The following is a 19,158-nucleotide window of genomic DNA, read 5'->3' as shown; positions in this document are numbered from 1 at the left end:
TTTTAATGACATATATTACATATATTCATCAGATTTTTTTTATGATCCATGTTCTTGTAAACATAAACAACTTCCATACATAATCGATATTTTTCAAACATAACGTATTATTTATTGTATAAAATATGAATAATTTAAATAAAATACATAAAAAATTGATATCATAACCTTTCATTCATAAAATATACATCATATTATTAAATATATACTATAATTATGTGGAATATATGAAAAACAATGCAAAACGAAAAAAGAAATAACGGAGAGAGATATCGGGAAAGATATTCTTTTGAACAAAATCACCAAAAGAAAAATAATTAAGGTGTAATTTTGATTATAATATTATCATAATATAATTAATCACTCACTGTATTTACATATGACATATAATAAATGAAATCTTAATCATCGTTCACTTTCCTTTTTTCTATTTTTTAATATATTACAAATAATAAAGATGGGTAAATTAGTCATTTTAACCCTATATTTATTAATCTATTTATGATATTTTAAAAAAATTACGAAATTTGGGTCCATCTTGTAAAACGCTATATCATTTTAGGCATTAGTAGTTAAAACCCGTTCTTTTTTTTTTTTCTCTATACACTTGAACCCAACTTTAGAATAATAAAGGATATAGCAACTTTTTATGGGTCATTTTGAAAAATGACATTTTTTGCACGTGCATGGTATTTTGTAAAATACCAAAATACCTACATTTTTCAACCGTAATTATTTTTTTTATACGTTGTAATTAATTTGTGTTATGTACTTATGAGTCTTTAATTATGTTTTTTATGGTAAACATATAGCAACCCATATCATAACTCATTTCTCATATCTCGGGTATCAACTTTATTAGATCTTACTAATTTCAAAATAACCAAATTAAATTTAAAATTTAAAATAACGTTAAAGGCTTTTTAAATTAACAAAATTGCAAAATTTCAACAATACATTTTTTTGACTTTCAAAATAACAAAATTATTATTTTTCAATTATGGGAGAATCTCAAGAATAAATTCGGTATCAAAATAACACTTATTAATTTCAAAATACTAATTTTTTTATTTTTCAAAATGGGAGAATGGCTATTTTATCTTAATTTTAGATTAAATTGTTTGAATATAAAAATAACAGAATTATTGATTATTTTGAAATTGAGATTCTGAATGACTAATTTTATTTTAAAATAACCTTAATTAAATTTGAAAATTTTCAAATTATTATTTTTCGAATTAGAGAATCTCAACAATCCATTTTAAAACGCAATACCTTTAGTTGTCGCAATACCTTTCATTGTTACAATTTTGAAATAACAAAATTAATTTTGAATTTGGGAGAATCTCAACCATTGATTTCCTTTAAAAAATAATGTTTTAATCTAAACCCATTGATTTTTATTATGTTGATAATATATATATACTTTAATCTAAACCCATTGAATTTACGATATTGTTTGGTGCCTCTTGGTGTTTTATGGTGTGCTTGCTTGGACAAATAAAGAAAGCGTCTCAAGGGAGAGTTTGTTGAGAATTATGGTCCCACTTCCTTCCTTTATTTATTTAATTAATTAATTATCTATTCTGGTTTGGGTTGTTTTGGCTTTGGTTGGTTGTAGGGATTTGACCGTATTTTTCAGTTTGTATTAGGCTAGTTGTTTCGACTTTTATTATGTTCAAGGTTGTTCACGTGTTAACAAATTTAGAATTAAGTTTGAGGAATTTCAATAAATTATGTACTGAAAAGAAAGAAAGTGTTTCTATGGTAAGTAATCTTGAATGTCAACTAAGTTCGCTACTTGAAGAAGTTCTTAGTTAATAGGGATCATAGACGATCAAGTGAAGCTTGGTTGAACTATTGCATTATGACTTCTAATTAAGGAAAAGTGTTTCCTTCGTTGCTACTATGGTGATTATTAGTGATTAATCTTCTAGTTCATTTATCAGTGTATTATTATCACTACATACATCATGTTGAGAATGTGTGATGATGTTTGTACTGTATGCCATAATTATGTAATCATGAATTAGATCACAAGGCAATATATGATCTCTTACCATGGGTTAAGGGCCCTCAGGTATAGATGTTGTGTCATCAAACTGGATTATCAAACTGGATTGCCAATGTCTGTGTTCTAATTGTTATTCTTTCTTATTATTTTCGAGTTATTACATCAGTTATTAACTTGAGTATTGACTAAAGGCATCTAGTTAATTGAGTCTTCACTTTTTCATAAGCGTTGAAGTAAAGAAAGACCAAAGGTCATTTTCGGAACGAAATTGAGTAGTACTGGGCATTTTGGAAATACACAACTCTATACTTGGAATTTGTGAAAGGTATTTTAAGGTAAGCTAGTTACGACATTTCTAAGTAATTTGTAGAAGGACATTTCTTGATTTGAGTTCTAGATTTTAAGATATTAAGCTCCAAAGTCGAGTAAAGTTTTTGAGCAAGGCCAAGGGTGAGAGTCAAGTACCAAGTTGATAAAGGGAGCTGAGTGTGCAAAATAGATAATAAAAGTTATTTAGGCCTTGGAGAATGTGAGGAGCATATCCACCGCATAGCCAGACAACATCAGGTGCACGCCTAGGCCATGTAAGGCATCATGCGCATGTAGACAAGGGTTCCATGCACAATGCACGTTGCGACACAGAAAGCATGTGTGTAACCTTGAGCGCGAGGTTAGCACGCAACAAGGCCATTAGGCATGCACGCAAGCGTGCAACCTACCGCCCATGCCATGCAAACCAGCTAACCTATTTGACAAATTTTGACATTTTTTATGTTTTAACTATTTTTGCTTGGAGTTTATGTATTTTCTGATTATTAGAGATCAATAGAGTACAAATACCCTATGTTTAAGATAAGTGAAGTTTAGTGAATTTCTCTAAGCTAAGGAGTAAAAGCTTCAAGTTTGTGAGTAAAACTTTTAAAAGTTATTTATGATTTTAAGATTGCACAGACAATAGCTTATGAATGATTTCTGCATTTAAATGTTTTACTTAAATGCTTATTATTTCTAAGGTGAAATTCAAGTTTTGCAAACAACTTGCACTCAAATGTTTTTATGACAGTACTATACAAAGTAACTCTAAATGTGCACATATATATGATTCTCAATTACTGATGTGAAGGCTTTATAGAGGGGCCTAGGTAGAGTACATCAGTGAAGGCCCTAGTGTCTATGTGGGGAAGATTCAATGAAAGCTAACCTATGTTATATTATGAATGTATAGTAGGAAAGTGGTATGCAATAACTTAAAGTACTTAAGAATGTTTGAGTAACTTATGAAAAGTTTCTAAAGCTTATTATGATATGTTTATAATGATTTCTACGTTTAAGTTATGCATTGAACATAACTATTTGGAAATTGTGTTTTGAAAACATCAAATCACTAGATGTTTTTAGCTCATTCTTTCAAATGTTTTCTCACTTTTTAGGTAAAGATTGTGTTGCCCTGAGCTGAGGTTATCGTTGGCATGTCGACTAGTATGTTGGGAGAATATAATGAAATTGCTATGTTTAGGTAACCAGTGTGGCTGGTTGAGAAAACTGACTGTAATATAAGTTTGAGTTTTGTTAAAACCTTTGTAAGTAGCTATATTTTAAAAGTTTGGAAATAAGATGGGTTGCACATCATTTTCTATAATAAAAAAGATGAATTTTATGTTTTTGCTAAATTTTGAGCTTAAGTAAAAGTTAAAGAAGTTAGAGTTAGCCGGTATCATTGAGACAAGAGGCGATATCGATTGACTTTACGCTATCTCTCCGGTCGAGAGTAGGTGATCCGTGAGGCGTGTGACAATACTTGTGAGGGGATAAAAGCTCTTTGCAGCAAAAGTAGTTTAACATAACCATTAAACTCAAATTTAATTGGGATTTTTTAAAAAAATAGTATATTGAAAAAACTACCGAGATAAATTATTGTAACCTAAAAGCTAAGCATGATTTTTACAAAATAAAAATGAAGAGAAAATGAGACTTACTATCGTTGTCGACTCCATATCTGCTAAACGCCATTATGCGGGTCACCACCACTTGGAAATCTCCCCATCGTCTGAGCAATTGAAGTTTTGGTTTGTGGAAACCAAGAAAGATTTTTAGGAAAATAGAGATGTCTTTTTAGAGAGAGTTTATGTCGAGCACTTACGTTTTTCAGAAAAGTAGTCATATTTTGTATGTACTCTCCTTCCTTTTTTTTTTTTTTTTTTTTCCTTTTGAAGAAGAGGAAGTTAAAGAGATATTGGGATACCGTGAAAACGTCCCACATTTCCTTAAATAATTCCCTTACATAAGGGAGTTATTAATTTAATTTAATATTATATTTAATTAATTAATTAAATGGTTAATTTTCATAAATATAACAAAAGTGGCAAAATATTTACGGCCCGTGTAACAAAATGAAAAAACTCATGAAGCTGGTCATTTTTTAAAAAATATTTTAGGTTTGTTCTTTCTTTTCATATATTTCTTCTTTTCCTCATCTGCAATTTTTTTTCTTTCCATCGTCATTTTCTCTTCTTCTTTTGCAATTTTTCTTTTATTTGTTTTTCAAACGGTTATTTGGTTCAAAATCGTGTAAAAAAAAATTCAACTGTTATTTGATTGTTCAAAATATAAAAGATTATGAAAAAATTCGTTGAGATATTGGATAGCCAAATCTAAACTATCGTCGTTGAGATTTGACTTTCCAAATTAACAATCAAATATAAACGATCGTGTAAGAAATCTAAATGATCGTAAACCAAAAAGTCTTGAAAAAAAAATTATTGAGATTTGGCTTTCAAAATTTAAATGATCAAATCTAAACGATCATGTAAAAAATCTAAACGATCATCTACCAAATTTTGGTTGAAAAAAATCGTTTAGATTTAGCTATCCAAATTTAAATAGTCAAATCTATATGATTGTTTACCAAATATATTATGGGCAATGGATGTAAATTAAACGACATGACATTTTATGGTATTTTTAATTGTGGGCTTTTTTCGTTTTCATAATGGTTCTGTTCAGTGATACTTTATGATGTTTTTTAAAATATCAATATTAAATCATATTTCATTTAAATCATATTTCATTAATATTTCATTTAAATCATATTTAATTAATATTTCATTTAAAATCATATTTAACATCTAGTTTTAATTAAATTAAATTATCAATTAATTTGGCAGTTAATTAGATATATTTAATTTAATCCAAATATGAATCATATTTATGTATAAATTTCTCTCATAATCTAAAGTTTTAATGTGTATCATATACACGTTAAATTTTAATATATAATTTTAATATGAATCTGATTCACATTAAATTAATATTTGAACTCATTCAAATATTTTATTCTTTCATAAATTATTTTTTAATTAATTTTGAATCATATCCAAAAATTAAATTTATATTACAAAGTTTAATTAAAATATACACTTTATATTATAATGTATCACCATACATTATATTAATTTCTAAAATAAATTTGAACATATCAAATTATAATCAAGATATAATTAACATCATTACCTTTTACGAGCTAGGAATAGGACCTAATTACCCTACACAGATTAAAAGCTACAAGATATGAGATTAATTGAGTAAACTCATTAACCATATTAATAAATAGTCGTTAATTATGAGTACATTCCACTAAAAACTCACAGTTGAACTCTTCTCACTATAGATATATTTACGTGTCTACAGATATATGCCAACAACAATAAGTTAGTCATTCACAAGTGTCTATAATGCTAGCTGGATTAAATTACCATTTTACCCATGAGTAAATACTAATGCTCCTCTAATGACCAACCTTTGTCACACGAGATTTTTAGAGAAATTTAATTCGTTGAGTTAAACTTGTGTTGGTGTTGTATTTATGTTGATTTAATGTGATGTGGTTCGATCTTTAGTATTTGATCCTCTAATTCTCTCTTGGTTGAACGCATATACTTGATTTGCGGAAACGAAGTACATAATGTTCTTGAAGTTGGTGTCTTGGAAGAAAATTTGTATCTTTAAAGAAACTTCAATTCCTGATGGTGATTGACTTTTAGGAGTTTGAGAGTCTTCTAGCTCTTCTAAGAATTCTCTCTAGACATTCTAGAGTAAGAAATTTATGTTTCTCACAAATGAAGATAACTATACTATTTTTATAGTTTTTTGGTGGCCTTTATAGGCTTAGGCTTGGTTGGTCAATGGATCAAACTTATAAGCTCAATCACATGGATTTGAATCATATCTAGTATTTATGTTAAATTAGTTTTTTTTTTCTTTTTTACTTAATTGGACTTTAGCCTAAATAAATAATATTTATTTGAACCAATGGGCTTCAGCATGATCAGATCCTCGAAGTCCAACCATATGAATTTTTACAAACTTGAAAGAAAATTGATATTATTTTAAAAGTTGATATCACCATACATGATTTTTACAAGCCCAAATGACCAACACTTCTCATCATTATGATTAATATTATTTTAAAAACAAAATTGAAAGAAATTCGTTATTACACATATATGGAAAAATGATGGAGGATTTTTAAAAAAGAAGAATTGGTAAACTATTTACGATCACAGCAAAATTTTAGTCCAAGCTCATAACATATAACAAAAATTTTAACTCAAGCCCAAAATATTCATTTTTTCTTTTGCTATATTTAAATTTCCAAAAATAGAAATATTTTCGTTGAGTTAATTTCAAATTTATTATTCTTTTTAGTTTGAAGCATTTAATTGAGATAGTACATATATATTTCTTTAGTTGTATGAGATTCAATTTATTTAATGTGAGATAATCCATATTTTTTTATAATCGTAAATAATTGGTTTATTTTTTTCTTGTCATAAATTCTATTTATTTTCATTTTTATTGTCATTATTATATGATTTTTTACCTGATTTTTCCCTTTTTTTTTTCCATTCTTATGTTGTTGGGTTGGAAGTTTACGTTTTTTTTTTCAATTTTTATTTTTTAATTCTACAAATTCTATAGTTTTTTTTTTAAATATACCATAATTTATTTTTTGTGTCAATAAATATATTAAAAAATGAAAATATACATTTCATATGTTATTTGGTATATAAAATGATATATCGTAAAATAGTTATATGAGTGTAATTATTTGATTTAGTTATTAATTTAAAATATATATCATGTTTATATCAAATATAATTATAACAATTATAGACTGTTAGTAAGTTACATAACAGTTAATAGTAAGATATATTATAGACTTTTAGTAAGTTACATAATGGTAAGATATATATTTTATGTACTTTCTCTCATATATATATATACACACATGTATATTCAGGTAAGAGGAATGTGTTCACTCTGCCCCCATTCCCAGCCTAATTCGAGAATTTCGATCCGGTTCGGGACCTGTTCCTGCAGGGCGCGTCCCAGGGAGAAAGGCGTCCGTACAAATAACGGAAAATCAACTTTTATTAGGTTCAGTTGATCGTGGACTTGGGTTCTCAATTTGCAGTGGAATTTGATATCATTTTGGCAATCTTAATGTATTAATAAAAATAATAAAATTAAAAAAAAAGCGAGGGAAATTCAACTGAATATTCCCGCAAAATTAGGCATTAACGATTTTAAGCGCACGGACTGAGTTTGAGCGAATAAGATGGGAAAGAAAAGGGGTGGAACTCGCCGGTCTTCAGCGGCCGAGCTTCTGGAAACGCCGCCGTTAACGCCTCCTCCTGCCACCGATTCTCCAAAGTCAGCGATCTTCAACAGAAAAATGAACAGCATTGGATGCAAATTGTCTTCACCAGAGAACACCAACCTTGCGAAGAACAAAGTTCCCGCTGGTCTCTTCAAGTCGTCTCCTCGAAATGCTTCGAGTTTGAGTTCTATATCGGATCTCAAGGATTTTGCGTCTTCACAACTCCTCGATCTCAAGCGCCACATTGATCATTCTCACTCTCAAATCGTCAAAGACCTCGATTCCTCAAACTCACGCCTCCAGAAGCGATTTAAGGTATCCATCTCTCTGTTTTTATGATTTCGATGATGAATGCGAGTTGTTGCATGTACTTTCCTTTTCTCTTCTTTATTTTTCTTTGCGATTTCCGCTGATTATAATCCCTAACTCGAGATCTCTCTCTGTTTAATGAACATGATCTTGATCAGAGGGAGTTAGTTTAGTTCAGTCCATTGAAATTAGTTAACAAATCACCGGAAATTTATATTCATGGTTTTAGTTTAAAACTTGAAATTAAATGAAAAACTACGTCTGTACTTGTGAACATCGGCTTCATAGATATGTTAATTGAATTGATAGTTTCCATGAATTTAATTAATATAATTTAGAGCACATATGGAAAACTTAAGGCTTAGATTATCTATGTAAGGTAGCTCAACATGAATTTTCATTGATCTTTATAAACATATGACAGGTTTGTCTGTGTACTGATCGACTTCGTATGGACAAGCTAGGATATAAGATTAAGTATTTGAAAATTTATCTTAGAAGCATTTTCTTGGTTTCTTTATGTTCTCGATTTGTAACGGGAAGGATGTATAAGAAAATGATCTTGGGATCTCATGTCAATTAATTTAACAGATTCAAGGTCAAACCTGCCAAAAAATGATGGATGAAGCAGAGAAGGAGTATAAGAAGATGTCTCAAAGGATTCATGAAAGTCAGGAAGCTATGAAGGTGCTTCAATGAGAAATCGAACTTGCAAAAATGTTTGCATGATTATTATTGTTCATTTTTCTTTTTTTGGCCAAAAAACTTACTCGGTTTCATTGTCTATTATTAGGCTTCATATGAAGAGTTTTTGGCACATGAAGAAGAGAGTGCATCTCGAGGTTAGTCAATCCTTGCAACGGCATTGGTTAACTACGAATTTCTCCATAACGTTAATCAGTGTAGATGTTACTGGTTCAGCATGGCTTTTCATGATTTGTTGTTTGCATCAACGTGACATCCATATCAAACGGATATGTTTATGGATATACTGATAATATATCAAATAGCAACACATATTCCTACCATTAAGATAATTTATAAAAAAACCGTTTAAATTCACTGCATGTACAAGTTAGAGATTTTTAATGAATTTTCTAGGTATTTATGAGATATTGGAGATATCCTTATTGATGTTGATTTACGAAATGGTGTTAGATATATTATTTTTAGTGTTTACGATGTTACTAGAACCTTTTGTATGATTCAATTATAGAGTTTATTTTAGAATAAATACATGGAACGTATATCGTTTTATATTTAAAACCCTTGTCAACGGCTACTTAGAACTATAAGTTGGAACAAAAATTAATTTCAATTTTTACAAAACAAAACTCATTAAAAATCATAGATTCGGATAATTAGAAGGTGTTCTGAAATCCTTTTTCTTCAATCTTCATTAGCAATGTCTAACATATTTTTAGAATGCTTTTAAACACCATGTATTCAGAATGAAATGAAGTTGCCGTGTTTACTTATTTTCATTCTTTCAATTTTGAAGCTATTATATGAAATATGAAACCTTGGTTATGACACTTTCTCAATAGCAGCTTGCAAAACATCCATAACTGAACTTTCACAGTCGTTTGAGAGATCAATTGATGCTCTTCGTAGCCGTTTTGGGATCCCCTCCACCTAACCTCACTATCAATTGATAGCAGCTTTGTGGCGACTTGGTGAGTACTGAGTCTATTAATCTAATAAAGTACACGATGTTTAGAACTACAAAATATGAACAGGCACTAAATGACAATGAAGATGGTTTCTTTCCTCATTCCTTTTCTGTTCACCAGTTAAAATTTACGGTTGTAAAAATTAACCGATATAAATCTACGATCTTGATATCTTTGAAGTACTTGTTCAGAAGGAAATACGTGTCTTAAAATTACATGGTGGCAATAGCCAAATAATTGAACAATCTTTAAATCCAAGAATTCTATTAATGCTTGTTACAGTTTTTAATCAAATAAAAACTACTAATATTCACCTTCTCTGATGTGCAACTAACCTCTCTTTTCTTTTCCCTTTCGCTTTAATCTTTCAGAGCAATAACTGTACGTGATATCATTTGGTTCTCAAGAATATCTGTACTCAAGTAAGTTTAGTGCATTCTAACCAGATGTAATATTCAAGTCAAATATCTAGCAATATTCATTTTGGTATCGGATACTCACAAGTATTACTCGGATTCTATTTGTATTGTATCTGAGATGAATCTTGGCCATTCCCGCCTTTCAACTCCCCTAGACTACCTATCAAATGTCTGTCTTTTCATGACTTGTCTTTTATACTATCAACAATCATGCATATGGATGCTGAACTAAATCATTTCCAAAATAAAATTCTTAAAAAATGGCTTCAATTGCTTATTTACAAAACTCATGCGAGTAGGGTATTGATAGAGCTAATGAAAGTGTATTAACTTCTTATATTAGAGCCTGCCTCGGATATCTATATATCCTTCATTTCTGATATTTGAATTTATCGGTCAACAATTGGGGTTTCCCCCCCCCCCCCCCCCCCCCCCCTTTTTTCTTCTTCTCCCTTTGTGAGGTAGGGGATTAATTCCATCTCATCTGCTTGCCTTCTTATCTTATTTCGTCCACAGAAAATCCCTTTCTTCCGTAACTAGCTCTGACAATAGGGTATTTTCTAGTTTAGTTCCAAAGGAGTTGAAAATGATTGAGTTGTCGTAGGGCATTGGTCACGTGATTTGGTTTTCTAGCTAATTACTTCCCAGCTCATGAATGACAAACAGCGTTTACTACTGTTCATAGCCTTAACACTTGAGCTGAATATTTAGCTGCAATGGCCTACTTACAAGAATAATGTTTTACTGGCCCCAGTCCTAATACAGCCGTATGATTTCTTCTATTTTTGTATTCTTCCAGCTTCCTTCTCTTCCTTTTTCACTACCATCCTACCACTTGTATCTTCACTGAAGTTAAACAAAATTATGGGTATATGAGCATATTGGTGCTGCTCTTCTGGATGTACTTTACCCGACCAAAAATAAACCAACTAGTTTGACTTTTTTTTCTCCTTTTTTGGATTTTAAAGGAATTCTAATTGGAATGTTCATATATCAAGAGATATTAGATGGTTCGTATTGAAGAAATTTCCAGATATCAAGAAATATTAGATGGTTTGTATTGAATCTGTTTAGTTCTCTTTTGCTCTTCAGAGTGACAAAATTATAAACAAAACGAAAATCAAAAGACAAATCACAAGAATGGGACTTGTGGTTTGAAACCTTCTAGCCCATACTTTGATATCTCAACAACCCATCAATTACTTCAATGTAGACGACAAAAAGTAGTATTGAACAGAAAAAGATACAGAAAAAAAGTTGAAAATTTGACATACAATTTGCTCCCTTACAAAAGAATATATCTATATGAAAGAGGCCCTGTAAAATAAATATAACCACACTATTTGACACCCAATTCTTTAATCGTCGAAGATATTCGAGGAGAAATATTGTAGTTTCCCCAGTATTTTGTAAAAGTAAACTAATCTCTTTGTGCTTCTATCGAGCTTGCTTCGCTTTGATTCTGAAAGTATAAGTACCTGGATTTGGCTGGCCAGCTTCCTTTTCTCATGTTTGTCATCTTGATTTCCGGTTAGAAGAATACCAAAGCTTCTTCTGGCAAATCAATATCTTCTCCTTTTCGGTACTGTATTCGGTTTCTTCCTTACGACATCCCCATCTCATCCCTTTGGCCATTGAGGCTACTGCATCTGCGTAGTAGCTTGACTCTCGAATTATCGCATACCCATTTGGACGCAGGATTCGATCCATCTCCAAAAGCACATACTTCATCTCACACCTGCAAGGAATGCAGAATGGTCAGAAGAAACTCCTTTTAATGGTTTTCCAATCATCCATTACTTTTAAAGATAAAAAACAAAAGAACTTTCATAACACATCATCCTTTATTACCTATGGCCTTCTGCGGTGAAAAGCCCATCAAGATGGAGCAAATCATAAGTTCGAGGATATGTTGAAAATGCTTCACACCTGCCAAATTAACCATTGCGAGTTAACGAAAAGTTTCTCCATAAAAAAAAGTAATAAAGGACAAGAAACGGTTTTTTTATTTTACCAGTCATGGTAAGTTCCAATTAGACCACGATCATAGACCACAGGAAGAGTATTAGCAGCGTAGGAAGAAACCACATTCATAACCCACAAAGGATCATCAATAATGGCTGCAGCAAAACCTCCGTAAACTGTATTCATGTCCATAACATTTCTGATCTTTTCAGTCCCAATTGCAGGAAGCAATTTCTTGTAGTGTTTTGCTCGGACCTTCCATTTGCTATCATCGTGCTTGAAAGTGCCAGTACTCCCACCATAAACATCTGAAACACGTTCCGGTGAGGTGTGTAAACGATCTGGCCATTTAGGGACGGCCATCAAACTTGTCCTCTTCAGTTTTGGGTTGGGAGCAACGACACAACTGCGCAATGGACTGTACCATGCTGAATCTGGTTCAAGGCTGTCGTCGCACTTAGGCGGGTAAGCATCAACAGCAATCTTGTTGAAACAATTTGGATCTGAAGATTTCTGCCAAACAGCAATATCATCCTTTTTGTTGTAAAGGGTGAAGCACATCGAAGTTAGGAGTTCCTGCAATTTTTCATAGTCTGATCTTTGTTCTTCCACAGTCGTATTCCATCCTCTCCAACGATTTTCATAGTTGACAGGGGGACCAGATAGAACCCAGAAACCCCCAGGACGGAGGATTCGATTGATTTCTAGCAAGTATATTCCACCTGAAAAGAAAAAAAAGAAAGATGATTGATGATCACAAATCTTATCAAAACAAAAAACATAAACATAAACTAAAAACACAACAAACAATCAAGTAACTAACTCAATTGAGTACAGTAGTAACACATTCGTTCTTAAAAGAAATTAACATGATTTAATCTTTGAAAAATAGATATTTACCAAATTCTGTCCATGGGATAAGGCATCTTGAGCAGTGAGCCATATCAAAGGAGCTTGATGGGAAAGGAAGGCGTTGTGTGGAAATGATGCCAAGAATTGCTGGAATTCCACGTTCCAATGCAAATTGGACTTGAGCTTCATGGTTATCTCTTGGTGCAAGAGAAACTGTTAAAATTCCACGGTCTAGCAAATCTCCTCCCCAGCTTGCAACCTGGAATGTGATTCACCGAACTGATCAAAAACCTTTTTGTTCGTTGATATAATTTAGAATATGATCCCATCAAGTGCCTATGAAAAGTTAGGAATTGTTCGAAATAAACAACGAAAATTTCCTCAAAATGCAAAGATCGCATTACGAGGCTTAGTGACTAGAAAAGTTTGTTGTAGAAAACACAAGAATGAATTCAAAGTAGGACTCACCCCACACCCAGTATCAATGGCTGTTCGAACAGTTCCATCCTTCATTTCTGGAATTAGATCTGTCATCAGATCAACGTATGCGCTAACGCCATGAGGAAACATAGTTCCTCCACCAGGAAAAAGGAACTTTTCACCTTCTTTCCTCAGCCAATTTTGATTAGATTTCTGCTTATTGATCCAATCATATGGCACGTTCCTAAAGTAATTGGAACAGATGAAAGTTTGAAATCCGTATGTGTGAAGAGGAGGTTCTTTGCAAAAGAAAAGAACATGAAACAACATATTACCTGTACCAACACTCATCCTTGCTTTTTGGCCATCTAATTGGTGGTTTATACCCGTCTGGTGGTGGAATTAAGCATTCCTTTCTTTCGAACACAGGAGGGCAATGTCTTTCCATGAAAGTAAGCCGATGCAAACCATACTTCTTCCATTTCTACACTCAAAAAATGAAAATTAGATATGTAGATTTACAGATGAGATACTCTTAACTAAGAAAATCTAAATAGGAAATACCCTTGGATCTGTGCAAGGAGTGTAATCTTGGTAATCACTGCTGCATTCCTGGAAGGTAACCGGTTTAAGTTGAAGAGGGGAAACGGCTGTATCCCTCGCTGACGCAACAGAGTCTCCAACATCCATGGATGTGTTGACATTGAATCCTTCTTTCTCAGAACAAAAGATTCCACCCAGATAGAACGAGAATCCACATAACACAAACAACAGAATTGTCATAGGAAGAACTCTTGCATTTTTATCTGGGTTATATCCTGGCTTCCCATCTTTATACTTCATGATTGCCTATCAAAAATCTGCAAAAGGAATCTATGGGGACAGATTATTAGTCACAGTCCATTTTCATTATTTCTTATGTATGAATGTTTGCATCTATTGATTATAGGTCTGAAACACGAAAATGTGACTTGAAAACAGAAGCTTGTAACAAATCTATTGAATCTACAACAGAAAACAAAACCTACCCTACAAGCTACAATCTGGCAAGATGGGAAAACAACGGATCCAATTAATTTGATCTTGAAATAAAATCTTCAGATTTGAGTTAAGACATTCAGGGGGGGAAAAAGATGAAGAATTCAGATAAAGGAGTAGAAAATAAAAAAAGATAAGTGAAGATAAATTGTCAAATGATGAACATGAAAGCATATCAAGTGCAGCTGTAAAATTTAACATCCGACAACAACAACCGACAATTTCCACTTTCCTTTGCCCCCATTGATTAGAATTTTCACACATGATGTTGGGCCCCTCCAAACACACAAACACACACAGTGAACAAAAAGAAAAAGGGAAAACCCACCCCTTGAATCCAAGTATCAATGAGAGAAATTAAAACCCAAATCAAATTCAACAATCACCGTTTTGATAATGAGACGTTTCCCTCCTCTGATTCACCAATGTGAAAATGAAGATTATAATTTTCTTTTATTGTTAAAAGAAGTAGAGGGTGAAGCAAAATCCGCCAAGTATTTGCTGAAATGGAGCAAAACAAGAAAACATGGACGAGGGAAAAAACAACTGTAATAATTTCCCCCAACGAGGAATCGAAAATGTTAAAAAGGAAGACAGAAGTGAGTTGAAAAAAAAGAAAATGGTAAAAAATGAAGACACATCAGAATCTAATAATAGTAACAGAAGAGAAAAGAATGGCGAGGCGTCCATAGAGTGAGATCTGTTTGTGGAAGAGAAATAAAGAAGAAGAAAAATAGAATAGAAAGCCATTTCAAGAAAGAAATGAAACGAAAATTTCTAGAATAGAATAGACTAAAAAGTCCAGAGAGATAGACAGAGAGTTTTTACCTTGAGTTTGTGTGTGTGTGTGTGTGTTTGTAATTTGTATTCCAATCCCCACCACCAAAGATTTAGAAACTGGGGAATGATAAGTAAAATTGAGATTGGGGTCTATCTATCTCAAAATCTCTCTCTGGTTTCAGTGTCCCAAGAGAGAGAGAGAGAGAGAGAGAGAGAGAGAGTGTTTGTGTTTTGTTGAGCTTCATGAAGATGAAGGTTTAAATAAGTCAGCCTGTCCCCACTTCCTCGTCCCTTCCCTTTTCTTCTTCTCAACTGCCACTTCTCCCCCATGTTTCTCTGGGTTACTATTTTTCATTTCATTTCACTTTATTTTTATTTTTCCCATTAATTTTCATCGTTATCTGAGTGTGAGAAGAGCGCTGAGAAGTGTTGAATTGAAGAACGGGACAGCTTTCTTTAGGTACATTTAATTGTTTTTATTTCAATTCATATTTATTGCTTAAGTAGGGAATTTTTCGTATTTCAAAATTTTCAAAAGCCAGTAAAAATGTCAAATTATTTACAAAGAATATTAATAATAAATACTAACCCATACACATGTATCAATTTCTATAGTCTTGTATTAATTTCTATTATTTTCTTTCTGTCATAACTTTTAAATAGTTTAACCCTTTTAAAATTACAAATGTTGCCTTCAAAATTTAAAAATTTATGAATTTAGAGTTTCTTTTTAAGGAATGATTTGTTAGTTTGATGTATATTATTGATTGTTTGATTGGTATATGTTTCTTTGATAAGTTATTTATTTCAAAATATTAAATGATTAACAAAAAAATTAATTGAAGACAGTGTAACGAATAAATGTACTCATCCTTCAATGGTTGAAGTAAAACAGAAATTCAATAAGAAAAATTGGAGTTAAAATAATTTTGTAGAAAATATAACAATTTTGCACATTTGAAAAGAAAAAAAAAAAAACCCTTGAGAACTTTGAAAGCTCAAAGACAGAATAAGCATAACATTCAGACTTTTTGTTATTGATTGAATATTGGTACTGATTATTATAATTTCCCCGTTTTTTGCGTATTTATTTTGACTTTTAATATCTTTGATTTCCATGATTGGCACTTGGCCTCACACAGTTGCATGAAAGATTGATTCATACGCGTTATGGGAAAAAAAAAAGAAAATGCAACAATTATGTTTTATTTTACTTTATTTTATTTATTTCACATTTCCTAAAAAGAGGAAAAAAGACAATAAAACTTTTTTCCCCTACACAACTGGCCTTACTTTTATCAACTTGAGCCCAATCAGTATATGCCACCGCACTGTTGTCCAAATATGCTTATCGGTTCATTTAAAATTGTTTCTTTTTCTTCTTTTTTCACTGTTTTCAAATTTCACTTATACTCTCTCAACTCAGTGGCTACTTATTATTTTCTTGTTTTTTTAACTTTTTTCTAATTATAATTCATTTTTCTACAAAGTCTAAAATTATTCTGAAGTTTTACCTTTACTATTTATGGGCATGTCATCATTTTACACCATCGATTCAGTTTGGTGAAAAAAAGTATAGATATATTTCAAACAAAATTTCAAGTTTTTTGGACGTGTTTGTTAACCAATTTTTAAATTAATTTAAATAATTGATTATAATGTGTTTTATAATTAGCCATTGCTTGAATTTCAATTATCATTCATGTATTTATGAACATGTTTTATCCTATAACTCCTGTATAACTATTATTTTATGATATCGAATAATTTATAATATATAATGTTAAGCATATGTTAATGTAACAGAAAATGTCCAAAAATAATTATTATACCAGAATTATAGGATAAAGCATGTTCGTTTATAATATTACAATGTTGAGCATATGAGTTTATAATGTTTCCTAATTAATTTTCTTATTTAATTTTTTTAAATTCTAAATTGAGATACATTTAAAATATTAAATAAAAATGTGGTGTGTATATGTGAACAGTGGGGATGGTGGATCGAAATTCCAACCTCAATAGAAGGGGTGCAAATCATTTATTATCATTTGTTTGTTTGGGAGACACAAGTAGAGCAAACCACTCATGTTTTATGGTAAGTTGTTTGGAATATAGAAGAAACTTGTTATACTAAGAATACAAAATTACATCAAGAGACGTAAGTAGAGCAAACCACTCATGCTTAAGGGTAAGTTCTTTAGAAAACAAAAGAAAAACTTGTTCTTATCTTCTTAGACCCAAGTGTGACATAACATTGTGACAATCTTGTACATGGAAAATGAGACATTGGCCAAATTGGGCACAAAAGACTTCACCTCATCAATGAAAAGAGGGCCTTGGTAAGATCTACAAAAACTTCATTTAGTAGATTTGACGACCCCTAGCCTGTTAGACTCATCTACGACATGCTCAATGTAAGAAAAAAGTAATACCATGAAGACTATCTTGAGTAGCTCTTGCTTCAACAATTTTGACCTTATTGCATCTTGGAAAGAATTTTAACCCAACAAGGTGAATAAGATCCAAATTATTCCAAAGCACTCACTCCAACCCACTAGTTAGATTGACATAGCTCCAAGAAGCGTCAGTGTTCAATTTCTTAATGTTTGTCGAAGGAGGGTGTCAACCAACAAAATAAGGCGATTAGGGAGAAACTGGATCTCTTTGCCACGTTTTTGTCATTTGTATCCATACGTACCCGTAACTTTTGCTCTCTTAAAAATGTTTTTAAGTTGAAACATTAATTGAGTCAAAGTTTGTTGACATTCTCTATAATAGCAATTTGTTTATGCTCTCCTAAATATGTCACGTAATGACTACCACATTTTCCAACTTTCTTAGAAGAACTCTGATCAATAATCCAAGTCCAATGGTCTTAGTTATTTCACTTAGTTCTGTCATCACAAGGAGTATTCATATTAGAGAAAGAAGATATGTCATATATCCATCGTATTTTGACATCTTCACATAATGTGGGTAGAATTTTCTTAGGAAATAAGTGTTTATTAGAAAATAAATACAAGTGTTTACTTCAACAGTGCATGTATCTCTTTTTTATAGTGTCAATAATTACTACTTACTTAGCCTCACTTTCACATAAACAATTAGTATCAAGAATGTTTGCACCATTTAAAATAATTAAAGAATAAAATCATAATTCACCTTGTTAAATACTTTATTTTTTAGGATATATGACATGTTTAATTTGGTTATTTAGGATAGATTTCAATTGGAATAATAAATTTGAGGACAACATTAGTAGTGATAATGAAGGATGTCCTAACCTTTATCTCCCACTCTCGTAATTGTCTGGAAAATATAAAATTATTACTATTATATACTATTGAAACTGTAAATCTATGGGACTATAGGGTTTATATGATGGAATTTCCAGGCTCACCTACTTCCATAATTAGTTATCACATGAATTGCATTAAAATTTAAAAATATTTCTCAACTTTCAGTAAATCACTAAAATACACCCTAATATTTAAAAATATTTTGTTATTTGTTTTTCTATTATCATGGATATTAAGTCTGGATTCACTCTCATATTGAATGTGAAAATTTGCCATAGAGGTGGTCACTACTAAGTAGGTTCAATAAGTCTTTTATTCTTGGAAGAAAAAGAAAAGGGCAAATCTCCATGCTATAAGATATTTCACGCTTGTCCTGCCGTTTTGATTTCTTCCATATCTTCTTCTTCTACAATTTTTCTTTTATATTTTGATTGCATATCAAATCTAAATCAATTTGTTTATGTTAGGACAACAAACCCCTAAAAATATCTCCACAATTGTATGAGATTGTTCAATTTAAGTATACATCATCATGGCTTTGTTTTTGGTATCATTCCAAAAGGTCTCATACCAATGAAAATAGTGTTGTTCTTATATACTCAAAATCATCTCCTTATCTAATTGATGTTGGACTTTGATCAGATTCACAGTTAGATTTGGGAACACGATCGTGTACGAAATATATGGTACCCTATCTAGTCTTTAAGATATTGGTACACAAATCGTG

The 19,158-nt window shown here is 31.3% G+C and overlaps 2 protein-coding genes and 2 long non-coding RNA genes across 9 annotated transcripts; 2 read left to right on the top strand and 2 right to left on the bottom strand.

Moving 5' to 3' along the window:
• Positions 1-7,347: 7,347 nt before the first annotated feature.
• LOC101212399 lies at positions 7,348-10,224 on the top strand. 2 transcript variants are annotated; one of them, XM_011653384.2, is made up of 5 exons: positions 7,348-7,988; positions 8,574-8,669; positions 8,776-8,824; positions 9,530-9,658; positions 10,027-10,224. In XM_011653384.2, exons 1-4 carry the CDS (start codon positions 7,632-7,634, stop codon positions 9,619-9,621), a joined length of 594 nt encoding a protein of 197 aa, XP_011651686.1. In that variant the 5' UTR covers positions 7,348-7,631; the 3' UTR covers positions 9,622-9,658; positions 10,027-10,224. The 2 variants fall into 2 exon arrangements, with proteins under 2 accessions (XP_011651686.1, XP_004144465.1); XM_004144417.3 differs by having other exon boundaries at positions 7,353-7,988; positions 9,533-9,658.
• On the bottom strand, positions 9,726-10,483 carry LOC116402678. The gene is made up of 2 exons (XR_004215171.1): positions 10,157-10,483; positions 9,726-10,067 (listed from the first exon to the last, which is right to left on the bottom strand). It is a non-coding gene; the product is annotated as an uncharacterized LOC116402678 (long non-coding RNA).
• A 627-nt stretch (positions 10,484-11,110) lies between these two features.
• Positions 11,111-15,355, bottom strand: LOC101217991 (probable methyltransferase PMT21). 5 transcript variants are annotated; one of them, XM_011653383.2, is made up of 8 exons: positions 15,178-15,347; positions 13,876-14,184; positions 13,647-13,795; positions 13,360-13,555; positions 12,940-13,150; positions 12,089-12,761; positions 11,926-12,003; positions 11,111-11,812 (listed from the first exon to the last, which is right to left on the bottom strand). In XM_011653383.2, the coding sequence occupies exons 2-8, from the start codon at positions 14,152-14,154 to the stop codon at positions 11,590-11,592; spliced, it is 1,809 nt and encodes a 602-aa protein (XP_011651685.1). In that variant the 5' UTR covers positions 14,155-14,184; positions 15,178-15,347; the 3' UTR covers positions 11,111-11,589. The 5 variants fall into 5 exon arrangements, with proteins under 5 accessions (XP_011651685.1, XP_031738246.1, XP_004144403.1 ...); XM_031882386.1 differs by having other exon boundaries at positions 13,876-14,171; positions 15,178-15,318; XM_004144355.3 differs by lacking the exon at positions 15,178-15,347 and adding an exon at positions 14,340-14,484.
• A 104-nt stretch (positions 15,356-15,459) lies between these two features.
• On the top strand, positions 15,460-17,895 carry LOC116402677. The gene is made up of 2 exons (XR_004215170.1): positions 15,460-15,589; positions 17,121-17,895. It is a non-coding gene; the product is annotated as an uncharacterized LOC116402677 (long non-coding RNA).
• The last annotated feature ends 1,263 nt before the right edge of the window (positions 17,896-19,158 follow it).

This window comes from Cucumis sativus, chromosome 3, assembly GCF_000004075.3.
Source record: "Cucumis sativus cultivar 9930 chromosome 3, Cucumber_9930_V3, whole genome shotgun sequence".
Classification (NCBI taxonomy): domain Eukaryota; kingdom Viridiplantae; phylum Streptophyta; class Magnoliopsida; order Cucurbitales; family Cucurbitaceae; genus Cucumis; species Cucumis sativus.
The sequence above is the reverse complement of the archived record's forward strand: the minus strand, read 5'-3'. Positions and strand labels throughout refer to the sequence as shown.